This window comes from Oreochromis niloticus, linkage group LG15 (genome assembly GCF_001858045.2).
Source record: "Oreochromis niloticus isolate F11D_XX linkage group LG15, O_niloticus_UMD_NMBU, whole genome shotgun sequence".
Classification (NCBI taxonomy): Eukaryota; Metazoa; Chordata; class Actinopteri; order Cichliformes; family Cichlidae; genus Oreochromis; species Oreochromis niloticus.
This window is the reverse complement of record NC_031980.2, coordinates 39,253,822-39,273,351: the sequence shown is the minus strand read 5'-3', so window position 1 is coordinate 39,273,351 and position 19,530 is coordinate 39,253,822. Positions and strand designations below refer to the sequence as shown.

Below are 19,530 nucleotides of genomic sequence, written 5' to 3'. Positions count from 1 at the left end.
AAGATTTTACACGCTACTTCTGCCTCAACACTCTGTTTTTTCTGATGACTCAGCAGCTCTTCTGATCAGCCTCCCACCTCCTTCTACTTGGTGCGTGTCATCTCAAAGACCCCCTGCATGGTCCTGCGTCTGGGTTTCCCCATCGGTACACCGGCCCATATTAGGAACAAGGTACTCAATCAAAAAAACATGGGGCCAATACAATATCAGTGGTACTGTTATGATCCATATATGTTAGTAGATCACAGTATTATGTTTTTTCTGCAATGTTTTTACAAAATTTGGTTCTCCATTTCTTTTATGGGGAGTTTAGTAAAAACATGAAAGATGTTATCGGACATGCGTATGCTCAGGGAACAAACTGCTTTCAAGCCCCACTTGTAACTCTCTGTGAGACTTGTGTTGTGCTTTGCTTTCTAAAATCAGATTGTGGATGAGCTGCGAGAGCAGATCCTCAAGCTTCGCTTCCCTCATCGTGTTCAGAACAAAGAGGCAACACCCAAAACCAAGAGGAAGGCTGTTGGCCACCCATCTCCCTCCAAGTCTCCCTCCATCCCTGCTCCCAAGCCTGCGCTCTCTGACAGACCCTGTGTGGTGGTGGTCAGTAAGCCTCTGGAAAAGCTGCTTATCAGGTCGGTCCATATCATAGTAGGCCATCAGGAGAAGGTCATGTAATCTAATAATAAATAAATAAATGCATAACCACTTAAAAGTACTGGTTACACAGTTTGCTGTTGCTACCAACAGTACCAAGGCTGAATGCAGACTAACTGCTGACCCTGTGCAGGTATGACAAGCTTCCTCTAGACTTCAGGACTCCCTTCATCTTCAACATGGAGAACTTCCCACTGCCCTCCAACACCACTGCACCCCTCAGTTTGGCAGCGAATCGCACAGCCTCCTCGACGCTGGCCTCTCTGTCACGTTACTTCCTGCACCAGCGTTGGGTGTGGGCCGTGCAGAGCAGCCAGGGACCGGCTGTAGCCATGCAGGCTGTTGCCCATATCCTGTCCATGCTCTCGGAGTAAGTTCAAACTGTCAAATGGGATCTCTTTAAAAATAAGACGCTCACAGCTACAAATATGAATGAGGAAAAACTATACGCATTTGAGCAGCAGTTTTTCACCGTGATTTTGATGGTATCTACTCTGTGGTTATGCAGTTCTCCCATAAATCAAACTGGGACAAATAAAGATGATTTTGATTCTGATCTAAATTCTGGATTCTTTAAGTGCCATGTCTCACTTTACAAATTTCTTCTCTTTGAGATGCAAAACCTTAAAAATTGTCCTGATGTCTGCAGGATTCGCCTGTCAGAAGGCTTCAACTTTGCTGCCAGTGGTGAGGGCATTATAAACATGGTGATCGAGCTGCCAATGAAGGTAAAGAACAGCAGGACAAACTGCACTCCCAAACTGTTTCTCTGTGATCCTGATTTGGTTCAACTGAGTTTTATTTGTGTCTTCAGGGAATGTCAGGAGACGTGGACAGAGAAAGCCACTCTTGTATTGTTCAGTATATCCTATTTCCCCCTCACTCTACCTCAACTAAGGACAGGTAAGCCTGGCAGTAACCGTAGTTTAGAACAGGATACACTGTTAGGATGGAGTTTTTATTAAAAGCAACAGGAATGTATTGGCACTTGGTTTGAGTTCGGCGTGATCAAATCTCTTAAAGTGATCTCTTGGGAAAAGTCTACGTTTAGTTCACCTGTTTATTAAACACAAATAAGCAACAGAAATCAGGAACAGTGGAATTCATGTAAACCTCAAAACTTCTTAAGAAACAGTAACATGTACATAATCCACTATTTTACACTGAGTTTGACTCTTCAGATTTATTTATATTTATTGCAAAGCTGCAGCTGGTCAGCATGTCGTATCATAGCTCTCTGATGAGGAAGAAACTTTGTGACTGAGGTGTTTGTATTTTGCGAGCGGTGTGTTGTCTGGCTTATTAACAGCATTTAATCTGAGATACACTGATACTGTGTCGATGTTTGCAAAGTAAACTGTTAGTCCAACACGAAACCCTTTAACACCTTTCTAAGTTAAAAATGTTTGTACAGGTTAAGTTCACCTGGAACTGTTCAGTTTTCATCATTTTGTTTTGTCTTTCGTGGAGTTCTAGCTTCTCCACCGACGATGACAATGACACCGAGGTGGAGGCGGTCGACCTGGACACAGAGCTGAACCTCGTGACCGAATGCTGGGTGGAACCGCAGTGCGGCACGGTGAACTGCGCGGATCAGCACCGCTACTTTCAGAGCCTTAAGTACCAGGAGATCCCTCAAGCAGTACGAAAAGCTGGCTTATACAAGCTGCTCCTCAAACTAGAGCTCAGTTTGTGTCCGTATGTAGCGTTTCTCATTAAAAGCAACAGGGTTGGTTTACGTGTCCCTGTTGTGTTGCAGATCTTCCCGAGGGACTTGGCCTGCATGTCCACCATGATGACCTTTGAATATCTGAGCCAGCTGTGTCAGAATAAGGATCAGGTCTGCTCACTGCCAGCTGGACTCAAGGATACACAAGGTAACAAACTTGGCTTTTAATCAGCGTTAGCAAAATATATCGGACACATCCCAAAAATGACTGCAAGAATCGTGCTGCTGTTGTGTTGCAGTTTTAAATGCTGAGTTGTTACCACTCAGTCTGCCATTGTTGGATGTTTATTGAGCTAATTTTAGTCAAACATTAAACTAAAGCTGAATACACTAAAAGCCTTGATGGCTCAGCAGATGAAATTCTCCGGTTTTTGCTTGTTTGAAAATGTGATGATGGATGATTTTCCATTATGTGTGTATGCAGGAGAACATCTGGTCTCTGAGGAGAGCATCCACATGGTTCCTTTCCAGTTTGACCTCATTAAGCTGCTCCCAAAATGCCAGCAGGTTGAACTCTTTTTCGTCACATTCAGCACAGGTATGTACGGCACATTTTACTTCAACCTGCGGAATACAAAGTAGCGTACTGTATATGAGGGCTCGGTGATTTTCATGCATCTCACTTCCATCTGTGTCCTACAACATGCATCTATACTCTATACTAAAATTATAATGAAATAAAAAAACATAAGGATTGACCTGGGAATATTCTGATGTGCACGTTTCCTTGTTTGTGCTCAGCGATGGGGAATGAGGAGCAGATGAACAGCTCCCCCTGCCTGCCCAATGAGCTCCTGCTCAGCCTCTTCCACACCAGCCTGGAGAACGAGCTGAGTGACAGAGAGATCCCGTTAGCTGACGGGGACCACGTCGCCTTCATGCATCACATCTTGGAGCGGGAACGAGACGGCCACGTCGCTCCTTTCTCCCTGCCAGTTATTAAAGGTCTGTACAAGTCTGTGTGTGCAAGCGGAGGTGAATCTAGCCAGGGTGAGTTTGTGGAAGCTTTATTTCCAGAGTGTCCCCTGGAAGTAGATGATCCCATTATAATTGGAAAAATAATGATAGGAGAATAACAAACAATGAGTTTTTGTGCTCTCTGTTTTATCAGTGTCTCTGTCGTCTCTGTTTTTTTAGAGGAGTGCGTCAAACCTCCAGAGAAACAGGACACGATGACATCGTTCTACACCGCCGGCAGCAGCAAAGAGGTGATGGGGTCATCCAGCACCTTACAGGTAATCTCCAACATTTGCACAAAACAAAACCTGAAACACATTTATGTGTCACTCTTAAGTGTGTTAGCTGTCCTATTTATGTTGACTCATTTATCATTATTGTTTCTTGTTTTCATGGTAAAGAAATAAAACTACAGCTATGATGATCTGTTTGAAAATGTTTGACTCTTTAGAGCCGTTGATGCCTTTAGGCTCGATTACCACATATACTGATACTCTTTGTGTAATTCTGCTGTTTCTGAAGATTAAAGTACTAAAGTAAAACATGGGATAGATTTAGTCCTTTTGAGCTGTCTGGCTGTTTCAGCTAATGAGGCCACAACTACAATTAAAGTACTTCTACACTGGAAATCTGCAGTGGGAGCTGTTTCAGGTCCTTCATTGTTCTTTGCTGTATTCGTGACAAATGTCGTTTGTGTTTGGCAGAGTTTCAGTAATGCAGACCTTGTGGATGAAGAGCCCCTGTTGTTGGAGAGCAGCTGCTCTGCACCACAGTGGAGATGTTATGCCAAATGCATCAGCTCCCAGCATCTAATCCTCACGTTCCTTCCTGCTACCTTCACAGGTACGTCTGCAGTTTGTTGGCTCTGGTTCTGGTGGTTCTCGCACGCTCTCATGATGTTTGTTGTGTTGCAGATGTTCTGATGTTGATGGCTTCAGGAGAGAATGAGCCTCGGAGTAATGTGAGCACACAGGAGGACGACACTTTGACTCCCAGTAACAAATCTCAGGCTGACTCCTTGTCTGGATCCACCGGTGGCCTTGAGGGGTCCGAGTCTGGACTCAGCCTGCGCTCTAATCGGCGACCGAGCTCCAGCACTGCCAGGTCCCCTGTGCTCTCATCTCCATCTGAAGGCCAGACTGGAGCTTCTGACTCCCAGACCCTGGAGCAGAACAGCTGGGACAGCAGAGGGTCAGAGATGGAGAGTTGGATGCCAGGCTCAGGTGAGCCTAAAACCACACGTCTGCAGGATTTTAATTGTTCAAACATTTTGCACAAAGATTTTCTCTTTTCTGATGTTTCCAGATGTTGGAGAAAGAGAGGGAGTCCACTTCTCTGAGCCACAGAAGTCAGACTTCCATATCAGCCTCAGCAGACAGCTTTCCCAGCAGAGCACTGGTGACAGCAGCCAGCTAAAGTGTCCAGTTTACGTCTACAACTGTTCACTGGAGAATCTGAAAGAGCAGCTGGTTCACCCAAACTCCAGCCGCCAACCCAGGGACGTCTTCTTCAGGTACTGAGCTCCTTTCTTAGGAGATGGATAAAAAAAAAAACAGGCAAGCATTGTAATATTGAAAGACAAGGAGGTTTTTTCAGTTGTGTTTTCAGTTACAATTTAATATAAAATGATAAGAAGATCATATAGAATTATTTAATCATTGTATTTATTTGGGTCTTTTTGTAACTTTGGCTAACGTTCCCCTTTAATAATAATGACGTTATTATCACCCTGAACACAAAAACAGTCACCAAATACTGAATATGTAACCTCTAACCCAGACTTAGAAGAAATACTAGACAAAGAGCCGCGTTGTAATTAGGCTTTGTCATCATTGTGTGACACACTGTGAGCCTTGGATTGTCCTGAAAGTTGCAGTGGAGATGTTAACATGTGTGTCTCTGGTTGTCTTCACGGGTGAGAATAGAGCTCAAGATGCAGAGTCCTGGGAGATGTGTCAGCAGATGAAGTTCAGGTAGCACACTGTCTGTCTGTCTGCTCTCCTTCTCTGTCTGCTGAGGGGCTGCTCAGCTTTCACTGGACACTTCTGACAACTTAGCCTGTCTTCTGTAGAGCGGGACAGTGTGGCTTTTCTAAAGCTGTAGGCTCGTAACAGCATCTTCCCTCCCCGGGCCTGTCTGTGCTTCCTCCTGTTGCTGCATACAACAGAGAAAACCACAGACACTGATCAAAGGGTCACATTTCTTCTTCTGTCACTGTCATGTGCTTATTTGGAGCTCTGAGTTCAAATGTTTGGATGTAACTTCCAGGTCTGAAGCCATTGTGGAAGTCTCTTAAAACTGTGGCTTTGCCTCCATGCCTGCTATCGTACCCTGCTGAATAAGACATAAAAAGGGCCGGTCACACTTACTTTTCCAAGCCACTTCCTGTGGGATAGGACAAGGAATACAGGTTTAAGACACTTCCAGTTTTGGACTGATTTTTAAACCTGGGATCTACATCCATGTTTTATATACAAGCTTTTTATCCAAGAACATGAAATGTGAAAGACTCAGTGGGATGCAGGACTTCCTGTACTTGTATGCATTAACACTGATACAGAGTCTGCAGTTTTGTCTGCTGTTCGTCTCAGCGCTTCAGCTTTTTAATTTGTTTTATTTGGACAACCAGCCTCACTGGTGATGAACCAAAGATTACATATGAACTATAGTTTTAATTCAAAGAGATGATGTAGACAGATCAAACTTTCTGTTTAAATTATTTGTGCCGGTGTGACTGAGTAATGCAATAGTTGAGTTTTTCTGGGTGAAACACACTCACTGCATGCTTGAAGCTGACAAAAACTGTTTAAAATAGCTTGGCAGTATTTATTGGTACACCTCAGAATCGCTGATAACATTGTGATTGTAGTGATATTTCCAGCCAGACTCAGCACAGCACCACATACAGTTTACACAGACGATTTTATTTCTTATATGAATGTTATTTAACTGTCATAAACAGGATGTGACACGTGATAATAACAACAACTGTACTGCATTAAAACATTCACAGCAGGTGTGATATCTGGTCTTTAAGTGATGACGTATGAACAAACTACTCCATGTTTAACAAGGCTGTTGTGTTTTTAACTTGTTTTAATGTTTTGTATCTTGTTCTGTTTAATCTCAACAAGCCCCTAAAACAGTCAGTGATCCCTGTCGGCCTCTCTGGGTTTTTATTACCACTGTTCATTTTAAAGCTCAGTGTTTAAACCCTTACGCTGTAACTACAGCCCAGCCCATGCAGCAGTATATTAATGACTAACCTGGTATTGTGGATGGATTATCTCAGTTGTTCTCCTGACTGAAGTTTGGTCCGTTTACAGCATCCTGCCATGCGATTGCATTTGTCCCTAACCATCGGGAACCCTCACGTTAGCTTTTATCGAGTGGGAAAAAGTTAGCGTTCATCCTCCAGCTTCACTGTGTTTATGCTATGCTAACATAGCTGTGTCACTAGCGATCACGTAGCACATCATTATATAGCAGCTAGCCCAACTTCAGTAACCCTACAAACGTCACTGCTGTTTAGTTTTCTGTCTTCATTTATGTTGGAAGTGATAGCAGAGCTGTACGTCTGAATGTTTCAGACTTCCCTCAATCAGAACATGCTATATTATTTAATCTGGAGACTTCCCGCGTACCACTAGATGGAGCCCAAGTACCACCAGTGGGACGCGTACCACAGTTTGTGAACCCCTGATGCAGAGGGAATGCAGACACAGAGCATCTTGTTGACTCGTGATGATTAAACTGACACCAGGGGGCCATGACATACATGTAAACATGTAAAGTTATGCTGATGTTAATAAACAGAAACATACTGGAGTCTGGAGTTTATCCTAATACTTAGAATGGGTTAAATGGGAAACGATAAAAGACTTCCTGTGCTTAACTAAAATCTGATGTGTGGAGGAGACCTCTGGGTGTCACGGCTCAATGTTCAACACTGAATTCAGTAAGACTGTTGTTTAGATTTTTGTGTACAAACCTATAAACACACACAAATAATTTACATACACTTACATACACCATACATATACACTTAAGTTAAAAATACAAATATTGTTAAATGATCAGAGTCGCCTTTGTCCTGATAAATCATGTTTGCTCCTCCCCTAATTCAGCGCTTCAGATGCTTGCTGTGGAGCTTCAGCTGTCCCTCACAGGCTTGTTGGCTCCTTCGATGATGCTTAAGCCCCAGTCCCAGTCACACAGGCATAGAGACCAGTCAACAACCACTGGTTAACATGGAAACATTCAAATTTAATGATTTGCTTCGGGAAATACACGTCAGTCGTTTAGCAGTTACTGGAGGTCAGAAGGATTTTGGCTTGTGAGAGTTTCATCGACTGGTCTCTCGGCCTTTGTGACTGGGCCTGTACTGTAGTGTACATATGGGTTCATGCTTAAATGTAAGTGCTTATGCAAAACTAGGTGGAATGGAATTGTCTGTATTTGAACCAGCTCTGTTGTTTACATGTGTGAAATTAAGGTTTTATGTACTACCATAATCTATCCTTGTGGGTTCAACTGATCCTTCATCATTGTGTCAGACCAGGTTTACTTCTTCTCAGTGTCTTTGCTGCGCTGTTGTTCCTCAGCAGGTCTCTATCTCAGGATCGCAGCAGTCCGTCTCCTTGGACCGACCTCCTGTCTCAGCCTCACAAACACAAGGAGCTGGCCAACTACTGCAGCATGCTGCAGGAGCATTACTACCAGAGCTACGTCAAAGGTGATCTGCGTCCACCAACACAGATGCTTAATTGAGTAGTCAAAAAACAAAAAGAAAAATCCTTACCCCATCAAAACACACACACACACAAAAATGAGAAAGGATCTATCTAACAAAAAGTGCTTCTGCACTAATACGTCGTGTCACAGGTGTTCACAGTGACTGTGACTGAAACTCGTCTGAGCATCGTTTGGTCACGGTTCCATGTTCTTGTCAGGGGTATACCGCAGCCTGCAGCAGTCCTACAACATCAGCTCCCAGGACATCCTGATGGCGATGGACTACTGTGAAGAATCGCTGCAGGAGATCGACATCACCTCCTTCCTGCAGACGCTATGTGGACACATCAGGGTCTTCAGGGAACACGGCAAGACTCCAGGATGGGGAGGAGGGCCTCTGAAACCTTCAAGGAGCCCTGCCACGTTCATCATTGGTGAAGCTGAGGGGGAGCAACTCGATGATAAAGTGGCCTCTTCATGCAGGTGAAGCCAATCATCAGAATCAGATTAAATGCCAGTTTTTGAGAAATAAGTTGTTTCTATTTAACATAATCGGCATTTAAAAGTTATAGCTTATCACCTTCTTATATTTTGGTTTACATAAAACATCTCAGTATAGGGAGTAACCCACGTTTCTGTCCATCTATCTGGGGCTAATGGCATGTATGCAATCAATCTGGATATAAAGTCTAGTTATTAGTAATGATTTAAACTGTCCACCAGATGGTGCTGTTTGATTTGGTGAATTCACATCCACAGAGGCCTACTATGAGGGGCCGTACAAGCCAAAATTCATTCTTTCACTCTCACACACATACATTCTTCTTTCACACACATATATTTTCACTCTCACATACATATATTTTCACTCTCACATACATACATTTTCACTCTCACATACATACATTTTCATTTATGCATTCCTACATTTTGCTCTCATTTACATGCATTCAATATGCATTTAATCTCACAAATAATATATGTATGTAAGAAGAGAATGCATACATGTCAGAAGAAAATATATGTATGTGAGAGAAGAATGTATGTGTGTGAGAGTGAAAGAATGAATTTTGGCTTGTACGGCCCCTCATAGCCTACGTCAGGTTTTTCTTCACATGTGCTGATGTTGGTGTGACTTAAACATACTTTGATTTGTTTGTTATATTAAAAAACTTTATTTATTCTGCACTTTTCTTTAAAAAAAGAGGCTTTAATTCAGAATTCAATTTTTTTTCACACTTCTAAGCACCCGTCTTCTCACTGTGCTTTACATTGCAAGGGAAAGACTTGGTAAACTACAGTAAAAACTATAAAATTAGAGAGAAGACCTCAACAACCAGACCAGCCCCTATAAGCAAGCACTTGGCGAACGTGGGGAGGAAGAACTCCCGTTTAACAGGATGAGATCTCTGACAGAACCAGACTCTGAGCCTTTTGCCACCATGTGACTGAAGTGTGAGAACGAAAACAGCAAATGGCACAAAACATAAACTTTGGTGCAACTAAGCAAAATTTTAGTGTCATTTAATGTAGCTTTATGAAAATGTTTGTAATGTCAAAAGTATAGATGGTGTCTGTTTCCTAAATGCAGTCTGCCACAGGTGAGCCTGTGCTGGCAGAGTGAGGTGCTCTGAGACCTCTGTGATATCAGAGCTGTTTGAGAAGAGAGCTCTGATGTTGGCAAGAAGTGATAAATGCATGTTTCACTTTATGTAAAGCAGTCACAGATACCAGTCATCATTCAAAGCAACAAACCACCACACAGTGTTGCTAATTGTCCTTTGATGAATCAAATCTGGTAACATGTTCCAGTTCATAAGTTTACTGTCAGTGTGCTGGCTTTTTTCCTTCCATAGCACTTTTATAATGACTGTTTTAAGGTCAATCTGCAATAAGATTCATGTTAACTGACACAGTTATTAATTGTGTGATATTTCTGGCTACAGTACTGAAGTGGAGGACACCAGTGAGGCTGAATCCAGAGGAATTCCTGATTCCTCTGCTCCTACATCTCCACCGATCAAGGAAGAGTCCAAGAAAGGAAAGATACCAGAATTCCCTCTGACGCTGCTTCAGACACAACCCACCTGTGAAGTGTATCCAGATCTGCACAAAATAATACAGGTAGTGTCTGAAGGGTAATCCCATACTCTTCAGTGTGTTCCCTTAAAGCTGATTTGTGTTTGTGAATTCTTGTACCAGAAAGCTAACAGCTTTAAATGAGTATCATTTCAATTTTAAACTATTTTTTGTCAGGATAAATTCATGGAGATCCTTTCTCAGTATTTCAAAAGTGTTCCCTCCAATCCACACTACTTCTTCTACTCTCCACCTTCATCCAAGAAAGAGGTGAGTTTGCTATAAGTTTGCAACATTATCATGCGTCACATAGCATGTTAGATGTTATAAAGAGGGATGAATATCATTTATTTTTAAGGATTTGGACAAATCGGATGTTGGGGAAAAAAAAAAAAACGGTTTATTTTTCTTTGAAAACGTGGAGAAGCAACCCAAAGAGAGAGATGAGTGATATCTGAGCACGAACCTTGCTGCTGTGATTTTCCTTCACAGGAGTCGGAGGACGGCGAGATGAAAAGACGGCCGAGTGAAGAGCTGCTGTCAGAAGCTGAGCCCGCCACTGAAGACGGTAAAGGCCATTCTGAAAAGTTTTCCTTTAGTTTAGGTTTGTTGTTAGTCTCCTGTCAGCACTGTGGTCACACACATACAGCAGTAACAAATATTTCATGTTTCAGAGTATACTTCAGTAAGCATAAGTTGTAATATTGCTTATCTTCAGTGTCTGGGAGAAAGGTGTAGGAGAAGTTTGCCTCTTTAACTCAAAGCAGGGTGAAGATGAGGAAGACTCTCAGGCCGAGCCTAGTCTAACTGATCATTTTAGTACGGCTCATTTCAAGTTTGATTTCCAGGAGTTTTGTGTTAGCGGTTTATCAGTTGGTTTTTAATCAGCCTTATACGTCGTTATTTCAGCGACTTCTGTGTCATGTTTTAGAAGCACGAGACGCATCACCTCTTTTTCAGGTGTGAGATACTCGTGTATGTATTCATATACTATTATATCCCTTTATTGTTAGACACGGACACAAATACATATGTAAGTTATTATAACTCAGTGAGTAACCTTCAGGAATTCCAGACATTCATGTGGAGTCCTTGATTTCCTGGAACCCCCAATGCAGTCCATGCAGTGCACAGCAGGAGAAGATTCAGCTTAGTTGATGTGAGCGTGTGGTCTGTGGAGAATGCGTAACAGGCAGGATACACGTGGTCCCTGTGGGTCATTAAAAAGTCTGATAAGTCTGAAAGTAAAATAAAGCCTTTCCTAAAACCTGATTTAACCAAAGAAGTGAAACAAAAAGATTTTGCAGAGATTTTATGATTCTTAGGACTACTTTAAAGTTCTCTTGCTACACTTGCAGAAAACGTGCCGGCCTCCTGCATAATGACGGAGAGTGACACAGATCTGGTGGTGGAGTATGAGGAGCACCCAGGCAACAGCTCCCATGGAGAGGGTGAGGACCAGTCCCTGTCTGACTCCAACACTGTGAACCAGGACCAGGACTCATTCAGCATCCTGGAGGGAGAGTCCCTGCTGGAGAATGAGGCCCCACAGCTGGACATGCCACCACTGTTTGTTCATATTACCTGCTCTGTCAACATGAAGAGCTGCCATGGCTCCATGCCCATACAGACACTGCCCACGTGCCTGGGTGAGTACAGCTGACTGGTTTCCACCTAAGTGGCTTCTTTCTGTGCAAGGAAGCATATCTTTCCTTCTATAAATCACCACTTTGGACACTTTAAAGAGTTGCTTCTTCACACTGCTGATTTTGTTCTCGAGCTTATTTCATACTTGTGTTTGCAGGTGAGGTCATTTCCTGCCTGGAGAATGCTGAGGCGGTGCAGTCTGTAGATCTGAACGAACTCTCAGTCACGCTGGATATTTTTGTTCTGACGCTGCCTCTGGAGATCGAAGCCATGGCCGACTTCCATCATAACAGGTCGTGTGCAAAGTCAGATTTTCCAAGCTTTTTAAATCTCAATTTTAAATTTCCTGATCGGATTGCAGTAAAGATCCTTTGTTGTAAAGTTCTGTGTACGAGGATCGTTGGTAGGATTTTAAAGTGATAACATAGAGCAGAAATAAACAAAGAAACCGGTGACACTGCTTATTCTGCAGTGAATTTCTGAAATGGCCTTTAAAGAGTTATTGATGCCTCTTTGGGCAGGATTTTACTCACTTCCCTGGATTTGACCACATCTTTCTGCACCCTGCACTGCTCTCTGAATTAAAGTGGCTCCAGCAGAGATGAACCAGGAACACCTTTGAAAGAGAAACATGACAAACTGGACCACAGTTTGTCATGTTTATGTTACCAGTCCTAATGCTCATTACCTCTGCAACAAGACTGGTGACCTGTCCAGGGTGTACACCATCTCTCAACCTGTGACAGCTGGAATAGTCTGCAGCCAGATGAAGAGATGAATAAATGTCACACAAATGAAACTAAGTGAGAGCATTTTAGCAAGTCACAAGCTTTGAAAGTAAAAAAACAGCTCTGTGAGATAGAGGTGGAGCTTCATTTTAAGACACACCCCACTCAGGATCCTGGAGCTCTATCTGCCTGTATATAATCTCCCATAATGCACATCTAAGAAAACACTGCAGCATGAGTCTGGATCTCACTGAACAATTATGGAAAAGGCTGAACTGTCAGTTGGAAGATGGACTCCAACAAATAGAAAAGCAAACCAACAGTTTTGGCTGCGTCTGTATTTCACTGAAGACTACACCAGCAGATCTGAAATATCACTCGATTTATTTTACTATAATTAAACAGGTGCGGTTTCCTTTCTTCTCCCTTTTTATTTAATATTTCATTTTTTTTCCTGATTATTTTCACAACTGTTACTCTGAATTAATTATTTTATCCACAGAAAATATCTTATTTTAGTCATTTTTCATTGAAAGGCTGCTAATCTTCTACCAAGTGATTATTGTTTCCATCATGGTGTAAACTAAAAACCAATCTGACAAAAATAATAAAGTGTAATTTTTGTGTTCATGTTTAGTAGTTATTGCTTATTTTAGGTTAAAGTGACGGGATTGGAAGTGATGATTAGTAGCAGCACCAGAGTGAAGCTGTTGGCAGGAGACCCATACAACATGCAAGCACTGCGTCTTTGAGTTAGTCTGAGTGTGGACGCCATGATGTTCACGTCACATCTCTCTGTGTGTAGGTACACCTCAGAGAGCAGTGTGAATCGTTCACCAGGGCAGCCCTCCTCCTATCGCTCTGATGAGGAGCTGATGGCCGTGCTGGACAGTCTGAGGGGAGGAAGTGTCAACGGCATCTCTGGTGACCCCTTATCCAAACTCCCACTTCCCCACAAGTTGGCAATCCTGGCCACAATGGACGAGGTGAGTCCTCACACACGTTACAGGTGGGCAGCTTTTCCACATTACTGAAACGTGCAGCGTTTCTCAAGCCGGGCTATCCAGTCACAAGAGCACTTTCTAATAATCTTTTTGTCTTCTCTGAAAAATTCACTGAACAGATATCTGTGCTTTCTGCTGTTACTGTATACACACACACACACACACACACACACACACACACACACACACACACACACACACACACACACACAGTAGCAGTGCTGCTCTTATCTTGGTTTCTCTCCGTGTGATTCAGATCCGCTGGCTGCTGGAGGACGAGATCGTCTCTGCTCTGCGTCACTCTCGGGTCATCGGCCCGGCCACGCTGCAGAAAGTGGCGGAGCACGTTTTACGCTCCAGCGGTCGACCGCACTGTCACTGCGAGGAAGTCCCGCTTCAGTTTGTCTTTGGGCCTGAACTGTCCCTGGAAAAATTCAAAGAGGCAAGAAGAACAAAACACATTTGACAAAAATGTTTCTCAAGGAATTTTCTACAGCCCAAAAACATGTCTGCAAATATTTGAATGAGAACATGATAGGAGCTAATTAATGAATCTTTAATTTTGTTCTTGCATATGTGCATATAGGCTGATTCACAGCCATGCACAGAGTTATGTTATCTCTGTATAAATGCACGTACGAATATAAAACAGGAAAACGTTTGTTTATCTTGCAGGAGTTTCGTAGGATGTCTTTCTCTGGCTATGTGTTAAATGGAGAACAGGCCGGCTTCTACTATATGTCCCTGAGCAGACTGCACCCACAGAGGATCCGAGAGACCAAGAGGCTGTCTGAGAGCACTGCATCCCCCCCACTGCACCCTGCCGCCACCACCACCACCACCATATCCTGCAGTGCTGCAGCTCAGGTGGAGACCACGACACTCGAGAGTGAAGCAGAAGCTCAGGCCGACAGTGAGGTTAGATACATCAATCACTGTGATGTGCAGAGGAGGGAAAATACATGATATCAGCCTTTATCTGTCCAGCTGTGGATTCAGTTTGTTTTTTATAAGCTGTTTGACATCAGCATATATCCATGATCAGAAATAAATCCCGTTAAATTTTAGGACTTGTAGTTAGTAGAGTTTATCTGCAGGAGCTTATCAGACAAAATGACTCTAATTAGTTGAACTCTGTGCAGAGTGAGGACAAGAAGCCAGTCAGTGTTGCTGCTGATGCTCTCAGTGACACGACTACGGACGCTGGTGAATCAGTTAGAGCCTTGAAGCCTGAAGCGGATGACTCTGTTAGCATGGTTGGGGACAGAGGTCAGCCCAGTGCCCCCCAGCTCCAGGCAGAGAGCTGCACAGAGTCCAGCTCACCCCCAAAGACACCATCGAGTGTCAGCCTGGCTGAGTCAGTGCAGTCGGCCTCTCACAGTGAGTTTCACATTCATACCTGCTTAGGTTTGCTTGTTTCACTGTGTTGTTGCACGTGTATCATCATCATGTCCAGTGATGATTAAATAGCTTACATTTGTACTTTATTCATTTCAAAAGTTTGTCAGTAAAAAAGAAACTTAATATAAAAAGATAAATATAATTCATAATAGAGCTTAATAAATACAAGTATTAAAAACATAAAGTCCGTGTGAAAGTAAGTAAAATTTGAAGAAATTGTAACCACTCAGATTCTCTGAGCGTGCTGCGCTGTTCGGGGTTTCAGCACTGTAGTGTAATCTGCGTAGAACAGAGACGCTCTGCTCTATCACTTCTTTTCTTTCCTCAGGTGGCGGCAAACTCAGGCCGAGTCGAGTCCAGAGTGTCGTCTCCAGCCAAGGCAGCCTGGACTCAGACATGCAGGGTAAGTGCTGCACAAAGCTGCGTGAGAGCTCCCTGTGGCGTGCTGGGGAGAGTCATATAAACACCTGCAGTCTGAAATCAGGCACGCTCAAAGCACAGTGTAATGTCTGCTTTACAGAGTCTTAATTCTTATGTTATAGACAATTCATGTCAATGTGTCTTCAGAAAAATGGTGGAAAGATGTTGAATAATGACACAGTGCTGTATTCACAGGTTATGATGGTGGCAGCAGCGACTCTGAGTGTGAGAGCCCCACCCTGGACGAACAGGAGTGCCAGTCCCGGCTTATGCCAGACTTCTGGCTCATTGTTAAGATCCACCAGGACAGAGTGACGGTCTACTCCCACTCCAGGTCATTTACAGTGATTCCCATTTTTCATTCATTTAGTAACAAGTGACCTAAAAATGGTGTGAAGCACAGACAAAACAACTATACAGTTTTTAATTGAAACAACTGTAACACGTTTTCAAAGAAGCCCCTGGTTCAAGGATCCGTTTTTATTCTTATAGACATTAAAAATCAGAACTGTTTAGAGAGGTAGACGTTGATTAGTCAGATTGCATTTCTCTCAGATATTAAATGCATTATTCATTTGCAACACAATTTTCACTACACAAGTTTCTCATTTTTCTTTTTTAATGGTAATAATTTCTCAAAGATTTGCTTTAAGCCAGCGGTCCCCAACCTTTTTTGCGCCACGGACCGGTTTATGCCCGACAATATTTTCACGGACCGGCCTTTAAGGTGTCGCGGATAAATACAACAAAATAAAACTAGTACCGGTACCAAAAAAAAGATTTATTCATAACACACGTGAAAAGACCCAGGAAAACCGAGTTAACGATAAAAACCATAACAAAATAACGCTGAAAACCAATAAAAACCCTGAAAACCATACACTTCACACCCGAGCCTCAACTCTCGCGGCCCGGTACCAAACGACTCACGGACCGGTACCGGTCCGAGGCCCGGGGGTTGGGGACCGCTGTTTTAAACCACTCTGAGAACCGGAGATATTAAACTCATGCAATATTTTTCATGTATTTATAAACATGAATTCTGTGACTAGCTTTGCTCTGACTTTCTGTGACTTCTCTTCCAGACTAAGTCCAGACTGGTAACCAGTTATTCTTAATTGAAACAGTTTACTACATACCTTATTATTGCATGCTGTTGCTTTAACTTCTAGTTTGTGCTTTGTGACCATGAAAGGATTTGACATCCATAAAACATCTGTGCTAATAAATTTACTTCCAGTTATTTTAAGTTATTATTGTTTAACAGTGTGTTTGTGGATCATGTTGTCAGGTACAATGTTGTTTCTGGATGTTCCCAGTTATAAGCTCTTTGGTCACCTTTGTGAACTGAGCGGTTTCTGTCATATCAAAAAAACCGACTGAGTTTGGATCAGAAGTTAGAGGGTGGTGCCGGTCGATGGATGTACCCTTGGAAAAACACGGAAAATGTTCCAACGGTCGACTGATATATACTACGGAGTCAAACTCACCGTTAATGGGAGGTCGTCAAATGTTGTCTTTATGAGGGAAAGAGTAACAAATACAAATGTTGTTTTCCTTTGACTCTTTCTTATTTTTTTATTTTTCTTTTAGTCAAAAGTTTTTCGTTGCTGACATTAGAAGCAGATCACTAAAAACAAGAGCATTTTAGTTTTTCTGACTCTGAGCTTACTTTCATAACTTTGATCACGGCTCTTCATCCTTTGGATGTGTTTTATCGTTACAGGTGCTTCAGTGAGGGAAAAGAGGTCGGCACTGAGGAGCTGGAGAAGAAAGAGGAAGAGCAGGAGTTGCCTGAATACTTACAGCTCCACCAAATGGTGGTCAGGAAAATCGGAGACATGTGCAGAATTGTGAATCAGGTAGTTACTACAGCACTGCGTCACGGAGCTCTTTCATTGTTTCAGAAACTCAAAAGATGGAAGGAATTTTGTTGTTTCATAGACATAATAACTGAGTTTGTCTTGCAAAGATTTTTTTTTATCATAATCTGTTCTGTCCATGTCTAGAAACTGTCAATACCTGCTAATTATTTCTGCAGCCTGAAGCGTGTCCTGTACTCGGACCATTGTTTTGATTGATTGAAATACCAAACTCAGTTAAATGTACTTCCCCACAGCTGGCGTGCTTTGGGTGACAGCGGGCGCCGCACACTCGGTCCAAATGTTTTTTCTTTGTTTCTTTTTCTACAATCTATAAACTCATCAACGTTTATATTAATTGCTGTAAAATTTTCAGACATTTAAGAGAATTGAAACTTGCATTTTCTGTTTGCACACTCTGTGTTTTTGTAGCGTATGCTGCTCCAGGACCTGCACGACAGCCATCTTTGTAACAAGCTGCTGGTGGCTGAGAGTGAGGAAGACATCTGGAAGAGTGAGCCTCACTGCAGGCAGAGGCTCAACACCTCTGATGGTGAGTGAGATAAGATGCAGGTAGTTTTACAGTGCTTTACATTAACGCTGGGATTCCTGACAAAGGTTTTTAGATATATAAGAAATCTTCTGTAAACAAAGTTGTAAATGTTGGTGTTTCTCTAACCACACAGATTACAGCACAGAGGAGAGCTACCAGGCCAGAGATTATCTGGCTGCTACCATGCAGTTTATCCCAGGGCACTTTGCCTGCGATGTGGTGTGGCGCACAATCATCCACATTCACCCCCGACTCAAGATGGGACCCAACATGGGAGTGGCCAGAGGTGAGAGGAACCTGCTCGGCTTTAAACATATGTAGTCATTTCAGTTCAGTCTATTATAAATCTCTTCTTACTTACTCCAAGGAATCGCTGTGCAGGATTTAAAAAGGATTTATAATTCTGTTTTTTATTAAATGTTCACCCGTAGCTGTGAATCCATGCATTTTAATTAGCTTTAACTGGGAACTTCATGTAAACATGTGGGCTCTTTTTCATGGCTAACTCGATCCAACTTTTTCAATTCCAGTATGATACCGAGCCCTGGGCTAATCTTCGATACAGAGAGCTGAAGTTAGAAATAAGTGCTTGTGAATTAGAGTTTTTTTGAGTCAAGCAAAGATGATGTTCCTAAATCAGTGGATCTGTTCTGTAAACATGTTTCTGTCGTCCTGCTGCAGCGATCCAGGCCCTGCGCTCTGTGTTGAATGCGTTCTGTGTGGTCAACAGGAAGAACATGTTTGTCTACCAGGAGCGTACCACTAAATCAGTCTTCTACCTCAGGTTTGACTTTGACTCTCTGTTACTTCACTTCTTTTCTTCTCCAGTGGGCTTCAGTTTTGCCCCCAAAGTATTTTCCAGCATTTCGCCCCCTGATACTCCAGTATAAACTTCCCAGTATAAGTTCCCAGTATAAACTTTCCTCCATATTGCGAGAGCTTTGTGAAGATTGTTGTGACACGGCTCTCCTTGACTCTGAGATTTGGGGAGATTTTTTCCATCTTGTTTGCTGGAGGCAAAAATCCACCCACAAATGTTCTTACAACAACAGTGTGATAGAGGAGAAATCCGACTTCCTGGTAATTGAACTGCTGTCAAACAGGACTTTGCAAGGAAACAATTTTGTGATGTTTGTGCCAGATGGTGCAGCTTCCAAATCGTAGTTTTGTCTGTGAGATTGGAGCCAGCATTTCCTCTCATGCTTGCTGACGCAGTTCCCCGTTCACTTCACAGTAGAACACAGTCAGTCAGTTACTGTGTTGTGTTTAAGTAAAGATTTGCTGTAGTTAAACACAACACTTTGTGTGCATGTTTGTTTGATTCATATGGTGGAGTGCATGGCATTAAAATGTGGGGTTTTTTATGTATTTGGAAAAGAAAACATTTTATTTGCATAAGAACCGTTGTCAAACTTTATAAATCGGGCCTGACAGTCTCATCAAACGATTGTATATAAGGGCGGACATACAGTCATAGGTCTTTACAAACTGTCTCCTTATCAGTGTGTCATCCCAACATTAGCATTTAATCTTTTCTATTTGGTTTCTTTGTTTATTTAAGTCGCACATCCTCAACAGTCGCTCTCCTTAGGACGGACCTGCGACAGAGGGTCTTTGAGTTTAAGGTGAAGGGTGTGGTCACCGGTAAAATAGCTGAGACAGTCACAATGATTCAGCTATCAGGACATCTCTGGATGCTGCTGCACACACGTGGTGCGTCCTGTCCTTGTGCAACAATGACTGACATGAATGAAAGGCCTGC

The 19,530-nt window shown here is 42.7% G+C and overlaps 1 protein-coding gene across 11 annotated transcripts in view; it reads left to right on the top strand.

The window, feature by feature from the left end:
- Nucleotides 1–19,530, top strand: part of szt2 (SZT2 subunit of KICSTOR complex) — a 91,369-nt gene that overhangs the window by 10,910 nt on the left and 60,929 nt on the right. For 4 of the 11 annotated variants that reach the window (XM_019345908.2, XM_019345906.2, XM_019345912.2 and 1 more), the window contains exons 14-44: nt 54–171; nt 427–632; nt 788–1,024; nt 1,304–1,382; nt 1,469–1,557; nt 2,125–2,296; nt 2,414–2,531; nt 2,808–2,921; nt 3,125–3,328; nt 3,521–3,618; nt 4,045–4,183; nt 4,255–4,563; nt 4,646–4,853; nt 5,266–5,313; nt 7,945–8,075; nt 8,293–8,557; nt 10,021–10,198; nt 10,331–10,423; nt 10,646–10,721; nt 11,512–11,802; nt 11,958–12,093; nt 13,334–13,514; nt 13,789–13,974; nt 14,208–14,450; nt 14,675–14,912; nt 15,262–15,336; nt 15,549–15,687; nt 17,080–17,215; nt 17,648–17,768; nt 17,902–18,054; nt 18,450–18,552. In XM_019345908.2, the coding sequence (XP_019201453.1) occupies nt 54–171; nt 427–632; nt 788–1,024; nt 1,304–1,382; nt 1,469–1,557; nt 2,125–2,296; nt 2,414–2,531; nt 2,808–2,921; nt 3,125–3,328; nt 3,521–3,618; nt 4,045–4,183; nt 4,255–4,563; nt 4,646–4,853; nt 5,266–5,313; nt 7,945–8,075; nt 8,293–8,557; nt 10,021–10,198; nt 10,331–10,423; nt 10,646–10,721; nt 11,512–11,802; nt 11,958–12,093; nt 13,334–13,514; nt 13,789–13,974; nt 14,208–14,450; nt 14,675–14,912; nt 15,262–15,336; nt 15,549–15,687; nt 17,080–17,215; nt 17,648–17,768; nt 17,902–18,054; nt 18,450–18,552 (4,884 nt within the window). The remainder of the gene's footprint in view (nt 1–53; nt 172–426; nt 633–787; nt 1,025–1,303; nt 1,383–1,468; nt 1,558–2,124; nt 2,297–2,413; nt 2,532–2,807; nt 2,922–3,124; nt 3,329–3,520; nt 3,619–4,044; nt 4,184–4,254; nt 4,564–4,645; nt 4,854–5,265; nt 5,314–7,944; nt 8,076–8,292; nt 8,558–10,020; nt 10,199–10,330; nt 10,424–10,645; nt 10,722–11,511; nt 11,803–11,957; nt 12,094–13,333; nt 13,515–13,788; nt 13,975–14,207; nt 14,451–14,674; nt 14,913–15,261; nt 15,337–15,548; nt 15,688–17,079; nt 17,216–17,647; nt 17,769–17,901; nt 18,055–18,449; nt 18,553–19,530) is intronic. The other 7 variants (XM_019345913.2, XM_019345905.2, XM_019345907.2 and 4 more) reach the window with 7 other exon arrangements.